Source organism: Centruroides sculpturatus, unplaced genomic scaffold, assembly GCF_000671375.1.
Source record: "Centruroides sculpturatus isolate CEXI.00-Female unplaced genomic scaffold, Cexi_2.0 scaffold1510, whole genome shotgun sequence".
NCBI classification, from domain to species: Eukaryota; Metazoa; Arthropoda; class Arachnida; order Scorpiones; family Buthidae; genus Centruroides; species Centruroides sculpturatus.
Genome location: NW_019385830.1, coordinates 101628 through 114634, shown reverse-complemented (window position 1 = coordinate 114634; position 13007 = coordinate 101628). Strand labels below are relative to the sequence as shown.

The 13007-nt window shown below is 28.7% G+C and overlaps 1 protein-coding gene across 3 annotated transcripts in view; it reads right to left on the bottom strand.

Moving 5' to 3' along the window:
- Nucleotides 1–1594: 1594 nt before the first annotated feature.
- The window catches only part of LOC111642390 (histone deacetylase 11-like), a 44476-nt gene continuing 33063 nt past the window's right edge, over nt 1595–13007 (bottom strand). For 2 of the 3 annotated variants that reach the window (XM_023388740.1, XM_023388739.1), the window contains exons 7-9: nt 10761–10830; nt 7028–7136; nt 1595–3150 (exon numbers count right to left, since the gene is read on the bottom strand). In XM_023388740.1, the coding sequence (XP_023244508.1) occupies nt 2992–3150; nt 7028–7136; nt 10761–10830 (338 nt within the window). In that variant the 3' untranslated portion in view covers nt 1595–2991. The remainder of the gene's footprint in view (nt 3151–7027; nt 7137–10760; nt 10831–13007) is intronic. The other variant, XM_023388737.1, reaches the window with a different exon arrangement.

The window sequence follows — 13007 nt, the reverse complement described above, 5'->3', positions numbered from 1 at the left end:
TTCTCGCAAATAATTGCTTCTGATATGCTGTCGCCAGCACACTGTTTTTCAGTTATATAAAGCAAAAGAAATTTCTCAACATGATCTAATGTCTTTGATCTCTGTTTAGAAATTCATTTAACTCCTTTCACAACATTAGCAGATTTAATAATGTCTTTATTTTTCACGATTGTCAATAAAGTCGTTTTCGGAATATGGTATGCAACAGTTAAATCTCGAACACACATGCCACCTTCATATTTCTCAATAATCTGTTTTTTCAGTTCCATTGTGATTATAGTCATTTTTTTAGTTTTCTGTTGCTTTTCATTTGCCTTTTTGCAATTCATGTTTAATAAAAATAATAAAATTTTACTTACAAATTAAAATCAGAAGAAATTTAACAAAGTTATAAACTGTGGTACCGCGAACATCTAGTCTGGTCTAGTACACCGATAGTGCTACTTGTTCATAGATGATGCATAATTGAATTAAGTCGTATACAGAACAAAAGTTGTATACCGAGCAAAATTTGTTTCGTACAAACAGGACGTATTCTAAAGCAGATGTATACCGAGGTACCACTGTATTATGCAGAGCATTGCCATCAATATATTCAAAATTAATAAGCAATCCCATGTTTACTATTCTCATGAAACAATGAAGCAATAGACTAATAAACTTGTATGGGTATTTTATACAATTCAATAAATTCCATGTTTACTAAAACATGGAAGTGTCTACATGTAATATGCTGTGGTACATTGAAAGAAATTTGCAAAAGCTTAAAAAAATTTTTTTTGTAGAACACTTCAGGTAAGTTTGCAGAACACCTATGTACCAGGGCACAGAGGTTGAGAACCACTTATCTTGATTATATTACTCTTTCATAACATCTAAAGATTATTTCATAAACCTACAGAGAGAATACACCTACAAAACACTGACAAAATATCTAAATAATCGATAAACATGAGTTTATATAAAAATATTGTTAGAAATTTTTAAGTGCTTAATTATTATTTATATTTTTAAAATTAAATTTTAGGATATGAAAAAATTAAATACACTGAAAGGTTAACAATAAAAATTTAGTTATAATATTGAAAATTTTAATTACATACATTAATATTTTATAAACATTTAAAACAAAACAAACAAAAAAATAAATAATTTATGTTGTAGATACTTCAAATCTATTATATTAATATATATACATTTAAGATTTAGTAAAGTTAAATATATGTGAAACAATAAATAAGCTAATAAAATAATTTTATTATAATAAGTTTTAATTAATAATTATAAAAACTTGTATTATTTCAAGTTTAAAATATAAAAAATAAAGCTGTGCTTCTTACAACATTTAGATGTCTGCTGCTCAACATTACATATTTGAAAAATCTAACAGTTTGTAAAATTTTAAGATACAAGCAAAAATAATGTTTCTAATATTTAAAAATATATTTTCATCTGTACTTTAAATGTTTTAAGATAAAATATTTTATGGCATGTTTTTAAAAATATAGATTTTGAAAATTGTGTAAATATATAATTGTAATGACAAGTTTAGTATATTTTATTCATAATTTGTTTATTTGAAATTTAATAATTTTAGTAATGTGGAAAACAGAAAAAGAAGTTTATTATTTGAAATATATTTATATTAAAATAAAATATTTCATAAAATGTATCAATATCAATCAACATGTTTCAGCAGTCTAATTATTCCATTTTAATCTTTGGCACCTTATTTTGCCTTTTGCAAAACTTATGAAAAATAAAGAACAATTTACTAGCTTACAATATTGTTTATACGGTACGAACTATGATTAATGCAGAATCAATTTTTAAATATAAGAATATAGAATATAAATAGAAATTTTGACTTCTAGATTGGCAGGATGTTTATTACATCACAATTATTCAAGAAGCCAGTTTTCATAAATAAGAGATGAATTAATATTTATATATTTTCAAAATGTTTCAAGCACCATGAACAATACACTAAATTCTGTAGATAAAACTCCACATTTTAAACATTAGTACACACATTATATTGAATTTATTTATTCTTATAAAAATAGATGATTAAAGTGTAAATTATAAATATTTTTATTTAATTAACAACATTTATATATAAACAAACTTTATATAATATTAAATATTAATTTGATATATGCTAGAAAATTTTATATGTAGCCTTTCTTGTATTAACAAGCTCTTCTAAATTGAAATTGAAATTTATACAGCAATAACAGAAATAAATTAATAATAATAATAATAAAACTGTTAATTTCAGTAAAAATATTTCTAGAAATGTAACAATTTTAAAAATTAGCATAAATAATATAAGAACTATTTTTGACTAATATATAAATTAACTTTTTATAATCATTCTTATAGAGGCACTTATGTCATATGGACATGAAATTGAAATACTTAAATGTATTTAAATAAACCTTGTAAGATTTTCAACTTCAATCCTAAAAATCATAAAAAATAACAAATGCATCTTTATGATATTTTCAACTAATTTAAAATATATAACATACAAATTAAAAAGATTATTTACATTTCATAACAAAATTTTAAACAATAAAACTATAAATTTTATGTAACATATATTTATAATTAAAAAAAAAATCATCATCCAAATGCCTTATCATTCTTTATCATATTATTAGATTTAATTATCTCACTATATAGCTAATTCTTTCATTCATATCTTTCAAATGCATCTTTTTAATTTTTAAACCCTTCATTTATATTATACTAAATAAGAAAAACTGCTCATTTATAAATTCCAAATTACTACTGATGCATTATATACAAAATTTCAGAAATTTCAATAGGACATTTTAAAAATGTAAATTACTTTGAATAATTGATTATCTTAGTTTCAAATTTTAAAATTTTTTTATTAAAAATAATAGTAAATAATGGAAGTTTCTTTTGTACTGATTAGGATTACTAATTACTACTGTTAGTTATTTCATATTTACATTAATTTTAATTGTCCTTTAAATATCCTTTTTGGAATAAATTCAAAATTGAATTAGCAATGATTCGAGCTGTTACACGCTGATATCCTCCACTAGTTAACATCACTATTGGAATTTTTCTCTCTCTAGCTTTTTGGAAGACAATTTCATCCCTTGCTATGATGCCCTGAAAATAAATTAATGCAATATGATTATGCATGTATAATTTTATTTTTAAATTTTAAATATTTTTTTTATAAATGAATATTGTATCTGAACTCATTACTATTTTATTTTCAAATGCATTTATATTTTATGAAATGCTTTCAAAGAAAAAATATTTAAAAAAGATATAATCTCTTACATACATGAAGTAGGTAAACAGAGAAGCAATAATAAAAAATAAATAAAATTAAGTAGATAAAATAAATTTAATGAAAAATAGTTATAAAATATTTTTAAAATTAATATATAAAAAATATTAGTAATTAAGTTAAATCTGTGCTATTTACAGTTGATTAATAAGATCAATCCATAATTATCCATCCTCTGCTAGGGAAATTATGTCATTATGGGATATATCATTAAATTTTACAATATTTTACATAATAATTTTTTAAAACTTTTTATATATAACATTTATAGTTGTTAATGCAACTGTGAATTGAATTTAAAAAATATTTATGAGCAGATATATTGAATAGTAATGCCACCACAGGGATAACTTCTTTATTACTTCACATACCTACAAAGTTCAGGTGTCAATTGAAAGTTTGAAATGCCTTCTACCAAATGATGTCTTCACTTTTCCACACACACTCCACCTGAACCCTGACACACACCAACATTAGAAAAGTTGTGCAAAACTGTCCATATAAAAGTTTTAAGTCTTCTTGCAGCACGAGTGACACCTCTGCATCTAATGAGAAATGATTGCACTTGAGATGTTCCTTAAGTTGGGGAACAGGAAAAATGTGCACGGTTTGGACTGCAGAGTGGGTGAGGATAAACATATTGAACAGTAACTCTCCAATGTCATGTATGTCCTTGCTTGTGTGTAGAGTAAGCACTGTCTTGGTGGATGGTACATACATAACCATCATTGCAATTTCTTAAGGGTGTCAACATATCATGAGTTGATAGCACTGCCACATTCTAAGCATTCAAGATGAATGACACCATCACAATCCCAAAAGACAGCCATCAAGATTTTTCTTGCTAAGGGCCCAACTTTAAATTTTTTGAGTTGTGTAAAGCCATTACAGTATACTTTTACTCAATGGATTGACATTTCAATTCAGGATCATAATGATGTGCCTACAATTTGTGAAAAAAGACATCATATTCTGCCTTGTCGACAAGGCAGAAGGTGATACATTTTACATTGTCATTGAGATTATGGAGAACCCACCATACACACATTTTCTTGTCTTATTTTTTAGCTTTAATAGAACAGCAGCAGAGATAAATGAAACTACTATTATAATCTAATAGCAGTTATAAAAATGTCAATAATTTTAAATATTTTGCAATATAGCCAAAATATCCTATTTATATATTTCTGTTGTTATTCTTCTGATATTAAAAATATATGGGGTTATTCAAAAAGATGGATCAGAGTTTAGATTTTTATTTTAAACAAGCTGTAAGGAATGGAAACATCCTGCTCATCATTGGATGGAGGAAAGTTCATTGTTGTATGTATTCAACATGAGCACCATGTGTTGTGCAACAAACATCAAAATGGTAGTCCATTTCTTTGCCATAAACAAATCAACTGTTATTGAGTCTAGTTATTGTCTGTTATTGAGTTCACAACTTCAACAATTCAATGTCTCAGATCTTGAAGAGTAGCAGTCTACCTGCTACTCTTCAAGATAGCTACATAAAAGAAAAGGTGTTTGTCCCACCATAGAGGTGGAACAAACACCTTTTCTTTTACGTATCCCTACAGATAAAAATTTCAGGGGGTAAGGTCTGGTGACCTGGGAAGCCATAGACAATGAACAAGATCTTGTTTCCACCTTTCCCAATCCATTGTCCTGGAATGTTGTTGTTCAAATAATGATGGGCTTCCAAATGGAAGTAAGGTAGGGCACCATCTTGCCAGAAAATGAAATCATTTGAATCTTCATAGCAATTAACCTAGCCAGAGAGATGAAACGTTGATTCATCCAAAAAAATTAGTTGTTCGGAAAAATTCTCCTTTTCCATATCCTGCAGAATTGCAATGCAAAATTCTAACCTATTATGCTTGTCAGGATATAATGCCTACAGTAACTGCAACTTGTATGGCTTCATCTGTAGACAGTTTTTAAGAACATGCCATATCATTGAGGAATTCTAAGTTCAATGCTTATCCATGTTAGGGATTTCCTAAGGTTCCATTTAAATGCACCTAGACTCCAACCAAATGCCAAATTCTATTGGGCTAGATATGGCTAAATACTTGTAGACCAACTTGTAGACATAGTAAGCTATCTTCATCTATGTAAAGTTACAATAGTAAAGTTTCTTTTAACTTGATGATTCTTTACTTCATTGCTTCAGTTTTTAAGAAATAATCCAAAATTAAATTGCTTATTAATAAAAAAGTTTTTATTTAAATTACTAGTAACAACAAGAAAATAAAATTTTATCATGTTTTACAGTAAATTACCGAAAAAACAAATATACAATGATACAAAACGCTTAAAAACTTTTAAGTTTTAATATATATCTATACTTAATATCTATATCTATACTAATATTATAAAGAGGTAATGTTTGTATGTAAGTTTGTATGCAGCAGGTAATCTCCGAAACTGCTCATCCGATTTCAAAAATTCTTTCACCAATATTTAGAATGGAACTTCAGGGTGGACATAGGCTGTATATTATTCCATTAAACATAATATGTATATTATTCATATAATTTAAAAGATATAATCTAGGTTAAGGCTTTTATGTCCAACAGATGGCGCTACGAGTATAACGCCCTAAGTTTGCTTTTCTGTGAGGCATTATGCTTTCCAGTGAAATTAACTAAAGCAGATCATCTTCTATCTATTTATATAAATAAAAATGTAATGTTCGTTTGTTCCTACCGATTCCTTTGAAATTTTGACACAACGCTGCATTCGAATACGCACGTGTTTTTATATAATATACGTGTCTAAATTCCCCCCACTGAAGGGAGATGGTTAGGATTAAGGTTTACCATAAAGAACTCTGCTTCTATTTATACTATTTTAGATGCGGATTTTTTTGCGTTTTTGATTGCGTTTTAATAGGGTATGTCAACAGAATGTATACTAAGAAGAAATTTTTCGAAAAATTCCCACCCCCCCACAGGGGAAGTGTTATAAATTTATAATAGATACATTTTGAGCCACAACAACGTGTGGCGGGGTCTGCTAGTACTTAATATTATAAAGAGATAAAGTTTGTAAGTTTGGATGTAGGAGATAATCTCTGAAACTACTCATCCAATTTCAAAAATTCTTTCACCAATATTTAGAATGGAACTTCAGGGTGGACATAGGCTGTATATTATTCCATTAAACATAATATGTATATTATTCATATAATTTAAAAGATATAATCTAGGTTAAGGCTTTTATGTCCAACAGATGGCGCTACGAGTATAACGCCCTAAGTTTGCTTTTCTGTGAGGCATTATGCTTTCCAGTGAAATTAACTAAAGCAGATCATCTTCTATCTATCTATATAAATAAAAATGTAATGTTCGTTTGTTCCTACCGATTCCTTTGAAATTTTGACACAATGTTGCATTCAAATATGCACGTGTTTTTATATAATATACATGTCAAAATTCCCCCACTGGGGGGAAATGGACAGGATTAAGGCTTAGCGTGAAGAACTCTGCTTCTATTTATACTATTTTAGATGCAGTTTTTTGCGTTTTAATAGGGTACATATCAAGAGAATGTACACTAAGAAGGGATTTTTCGAAAAATTTTCCCCCATGGGGAAGTGTTATACATTTATAATAGATACATTTTGAGCTACAACATGTGGTGGGGTCTGCTAGTTTATTTATAAAAATAAAGTATTATACATACCTTAGCTGAAACAGATAATCCACCTAAAGGATCACCTTCTAAAATATCTGTACCAGCATTGTAAATAATAATATCTGGAGTAAATTCATTCAGAGCACCTTCTAAATGTCTATAAAAAAAAATATTAAAAAGTTTTTATTTAAATTTATTTTTCTTCTAAGATAAGAACAAAATTTGTGTATTTCAAATTTATCATAACCATCTATCATCATCATTTTTGTATGATTATGAAATTAACAGAAAGTTTAATACTTGAATGACAAAAGACTAGAAACTAGAAATTTGTGGAACAAGCATTTAAATCCATCTTATAACTTTAATTAATTGCAAGCAAATTAAAATTATAATGCATAATCAAATTTACACAATTAATCTTATATGAATATTTGCAATTTGATTAGTCTTTAATAATTTAGTTTTTTTGCATAAAGTTATCTAACTTAAAATCAAAATTATTTTATATTTAAGAAAATATTAAAAATATAATTAGAAATCTGAACTATTATTAATATCCATTATATAGCTATCTACATTCAGTTTATAGCATCTGATGTTGCCTTCCAATCTCCAGGAACCCTCTTCATCTCTCTCTATCCATACACCATTCCTCTTTAATCCCATTTTCATTACATGCTATCTTCACTCCGTCATACCAAGTTTACCTGGGCCTTCCTCTCTCTCTTTTTCTTTTTTCGTGGAATGTATTCCATTGACATTTTCGGGAGTCTCTCATCACTCATTGTTTTCACATGTCCAAACCAAATAACTTGTTTCCTCTGTATTTCTTCCAAAACCATCTCCTTCAATCCCATTAAGTCTTTGATCCTCTCATTAGTTATTCTTTCTCTTTTTGAGATTCTGCACAATCTGCTCAATGCATCCATTTCAACTGTAGTTACTTTTCTCTTCTCTTCCCTAGTCATTCTCTAGCCTCTGCTCCATATAATAGAATGCTTTTATCAATAGCATTATATATTCTTTTTTTTTCTTGGTCTAGTTATTTCTTCACTCCACCATATTCCATTTAATTTTTTAACTGCTCTCTTATCTTGTGCTAATCTTGTATTAATTTCTAATACATCTCTTCCATCTTGAAGAATTTGTATTCCAAGATAATTGTAATGTTCACATCCCTCAATCTTTTCTCCTTCTTCCAGTTCCATGTCTGTTTTAGTCCCTCCTATGCATAAATATTTTGTTTTACTCATGTTTATATATAAACCTCCTTTAAAATATTCCTCTTTTATTTTTCTTGTTATGTATTCCAGATCATCCTTATCTTCTGCCATTACCATCTGATCATCTGCAAATTGCAATGTAAACATTGATTTACCGTCAATATCTATTTCCATATTACAACATTTCTTTTTCCATATTTTCAATACTCCTTCTACATAGATTTTAAATAAAGTTGGTGAGATACAACATCCTTGTCTTAGTCCTTTTGATACCATAAATCCTTGTGATATTTTTTTTCCAATTTTTATTTTTGTTATGGATTCTCTTTATAATTCTTTAACTGCTTTAATAAGTGTTATTAATATTTATCTCTTTTAATGTCTCCCATAATTTTGATGTTGCGACATTATCATATGCCTTCGTTAAGTCTATAAACAATAAATGAGTTTCCTGTCCTGTTGCTAATTTTTTTTCCATAATCTGTTTTATACAGAAAATATTGTCCATACATGATCTTCCTGTTCTGAATCCACTCTACTCTTCTTTTTCTTTTGTTTGATATTCTTTTTCAATTAGATCTCTTATTATTCGTCCATATAATCTATTAAATGTTGCTGTTACTGTAATTCCTTGATAGTTTTCATTTTTGTTTGTCTCCTTTTTTATAGATAGATGTCAAAAAGCCAATTTTCCATTCTTTTGGAATGTCTTCTCCATTAAGACACCTTTCAAATAATTTTGTTGTCATTCCAAATAATTTTTCTGTTCCATTTTTTTTATCAATTCTGCTGGTATTCCTCCAGGACCACTTGCTCTATTATTTTTTAGTTTTTTACATACTCGTTTAATCTGTTTTGTCTCTAAATGAATTGGTACATCCTTTTCTATGTTTATATCTTCTGTTAATCAATTTTTTATAATATTCTTCCCATTGTTTAACTGAGATAAACTGTCCTTTATTACTATTACTTTCATTTCTAACATTTTTTAGGAATTTCCATGCTTCAGTGCATTTTCTTCCTCCTATATATGTTTCTATTTCTCTACAATTTCTATCCCAACCCAATCTTTTCTTTTCCAGAATTAATTTTTTTGTTGATTTTCTAAGTTCTTTATATCTTATTCTATCCTCTTCTCTTTTAGTGTTCATCCATTTTAAGTAAGTTACTTTTTTGTTGTTTCATGTTTTCTACCTCTTTGTCCCACTAGAATTTTTAAAAAGTTTTCCATGTTCTTTGATTTGTTCTAGAGCTTAATTTGCTGTTTCATGTAGTGCTGTTTTTATATTTTTATATAATTCTATAGTGTTATCATATTCTTTTTCTTTCAATTTTTGATCTAATCTTGTCTGAAACAATCTTCTCGTACTTTTTATGCTAAGCTTTCAAGATTAAATTTAAGATCTTTGATTACTTCCATTTCCATTTTTTATTCCTTCTGTGTCCGTATTACTCTTTTGTAAGGAGTAATGATTTTTTGCTCTTACTATATAGTGGTCTGAGACACAAGTAACAGCTTTCTGTGCTCTTACATCTAAAATTTTAATTTGGGTTCTTTGCTTTGTAATAATATAGTCAATAATTGATTTCCACTGCCTAGTATGTTGAGTCCAAGTATATTTATGAATATCTTTATGTTTAAAAAACCCATTATTTACTTCAAAGTGGTTTGTATTACAAAAGTCTATTAGTCTTCTTCCGTTGTCATTTGTTATGTTTTCTCTGAATTGTCCAATAATTTTGTTATTTCTCAATGATCCTGTTCTTGCATTGAAATCACTCAATAACATTATTTCTCTTGTCTCTCCAGTTTCATCTATCACCTCTTGCATCTTGTTGTAGAACAAATCCTTACCTTCATGGCTTTCACCCTCATTTGGTGCATAAATTCCAATGATAGTAATTTGTCTCCCAAAAATATTTAGGTTAACTTTCCTCATTCTTTCATCTATTGTTTCAAAGGTGGTAATATTTCTCTTAAATTTCTTTTTTATCATAATGGATACACCACATTTTGCTCTTTCTTCTTTTGGCATGCCAAAGTAAATATGCACATAGTCTTCCAGTTCTTACATTCCTGATCCTTTCTTTTTTTGTTTCTGTTAGGATCACAAAGTCAATTTTCATTCTTTTTATTTCTTTAACTATCTGATCCCTTGTACATTCCATGTAGCAAAATTCATTGTCCGTTTACCTTGCCTTAGTTGTTTACCATATAATTCATCCAGTTTCATTTTCCTGGAGTTTTCTGTTGCGGTGTGATTTTTTTTTATAGGAGATAATATGGATGATAGGCCTGCACCCTATCAAAAAAGAAACAGTTTCATATTTGAACCTTTAGTATTTGAATTTGATAACTTACTTCTCTTGCTATATGAAATTAATATCCATTATATAAAATTCCAAATAACTGAAATTCAATTTATTCGTTAAAAAAAAAATCATATTTCAGATGAATAAGTAATAAAAGTATTATTAATGAGAATGTAGAAGCTTTATATAGATAGTAAATTACATTACAAGTTAGATTTAAAAATAATATAAATTATATTTACATTGAAATTTTTTCCAAATATTCTGTATCTTCTGTCATTGGTCTTAGTTCTACTTTTCTTGTAATTGCTTCTGAAAGTTTATATATATTATTGATTTTTAAAAATAATGACTCTAATAATTTAATAATACATTTTAAAAAACATCTTTGTGAAAATGTTTCTTTATTTAAATTGTTATGGGTTTTTTAAACTTTGTATAAATAACAAATTCTTTTCAAAAGTTACACCCAGGACAGAAATAGATAAATAAATAAAACTCACGCCAAAATTGTATAGCTTCTTGATAACAAGCACTGAGTTCAGCGTTAATACGATTTTTCTTATATCGCAAGTTATACTTCTTATACTTCCCTCATCGCAAGCTCTAATAAAAGTCGAATTGGAAATCATAAGAATGGCAGTACATCACGCTGGATTCACAAGTGTCAAATTTATGCATGTACTACGTAGGGTAAAAGATTCCCTTTTCCCGTTTACCACACTACATAGCAAAAAAGAAATGTCTAGAGTACAATCAGTGCTGCCGTACCTAGGAGCACCATCCATACTTATTAGCCGTATTTTCCGGCGATACAGCTTTACTCTTCCTTTAACTCCCCTACCCAGCCTACACAGGAGCATATGCAATGATCGGGATAAAGTCGACGTTTTAGAAAAATCGGGAATATACGCAGTGCAACTGGAAAATCCAGTAACGGGGACAATTGAGAAGTATATAGGGGCAACGACAAGAATGCTCGCTTGCCGTATCGCAGAACATCAGGAGGATATAAACAAAGGAAGATAGACCACAGAGCTTGCCAGAAAAGTTCTACAGCAGGGCTATAACCCGTTATGGTCAAAAACAGCGTTGCTCAGGAGCTGTAACAACAGAAGAATTACATTTATTTGGGAAGCGCTCCTTACAATGACCACAGACGGACGCAACGTCACCACACTCAACTTGCCCGAAATATGGGTTACTTTATACCAGCGTTTAAACAGCAAAAAGCGCCAAGAGTCGCACAATTAGTACGATCGCTCGTCAATGCATGCGCTGCTAGTCGTGTGGATTTAAGATATTTCGAACACCCGCAAAAGCTTATTGCACGTGACCAATGGAATTACCGAACGTTATAATTTAGAAATTGACAAGAAAAATTTTCTGTTTTCTATTACACTCTGCACATTCTAATTTTCAAATTTGTTCTTTTTTGCCTGAGGACGACGATATAATACTCATCAAAAGTACTTGCGATATAAGAAAAATCGTATTAATGCTGAACTCAGTGCTTGTTATCAAGAAGCTACACCCAGGACTTCTATCCCAACAAATACTTCCATTTCCTCACAGTTATCTCCCTTACCCAGGCTTTCTACAGCTCCTGATAACCTTGCTGATAACTCTCATCATGACACTAATGACCTGGAACCATTACCACACTTTGAAGGATTTGATGTCTAGAATATTAACTTAATGACTTTTTTATATGATTGAATTTTAAGTTTTTTAATACATTTTTATAATTCTTACTGAATGGTATTTTTGTTATGTAAGAGATGCAAATTAGAGAAGTTATCAAGTTGAAGTTTTCTTTACACTATTTCTTTCTCAAGAATGAATAAAAGAATTAAGCTCCTCATTTATCAATCAATTGACTTAATGACAGTCATAGGAATGAAACTCGGTCATTAAGTGAGGAGTGCTGTATCTGAAAGTATTCTAACCTGATTATTTCAGATAATTGACACACTACTGTGTATATGTATATATAACCATTAAAAAATAAAATCAATTACATGCAGTAGCTATTATATAATTTCAATAATATCTAAATAGTAACATTAAAATTAAATAAAACAATAATATATATGCAGGGCAGGCCTTTGGAGGTGTGGAGCCCAATTGGGAACAATTTTTGTGGGCTTAAGATATGGAAAGCAATCAAAGTGTGTATTTAAAAAATGCATGTGAGTTAATAGACCAACAGATTTAAGCTTCATTTTAATATAAAATTGCATACATGTAAGCTTATAAGTAACAAACAAAATTTGTATATTAATTCATATGCCTTTGTGTCCTTTTATATACAATTTATTATATAAATGTCTACTAAGACATATTGTATTATTAGGACTTATTGTACTGGTGTTCGGTTTCTGCAAATTGAGGAAAACTTATTCAGAAAAGCAATCTTTATTGTTCACCAGTATTTCACCTGTACACACTATGTGTTTTGGACCTCAAGGTCCCTCCTCAGCAGGTTT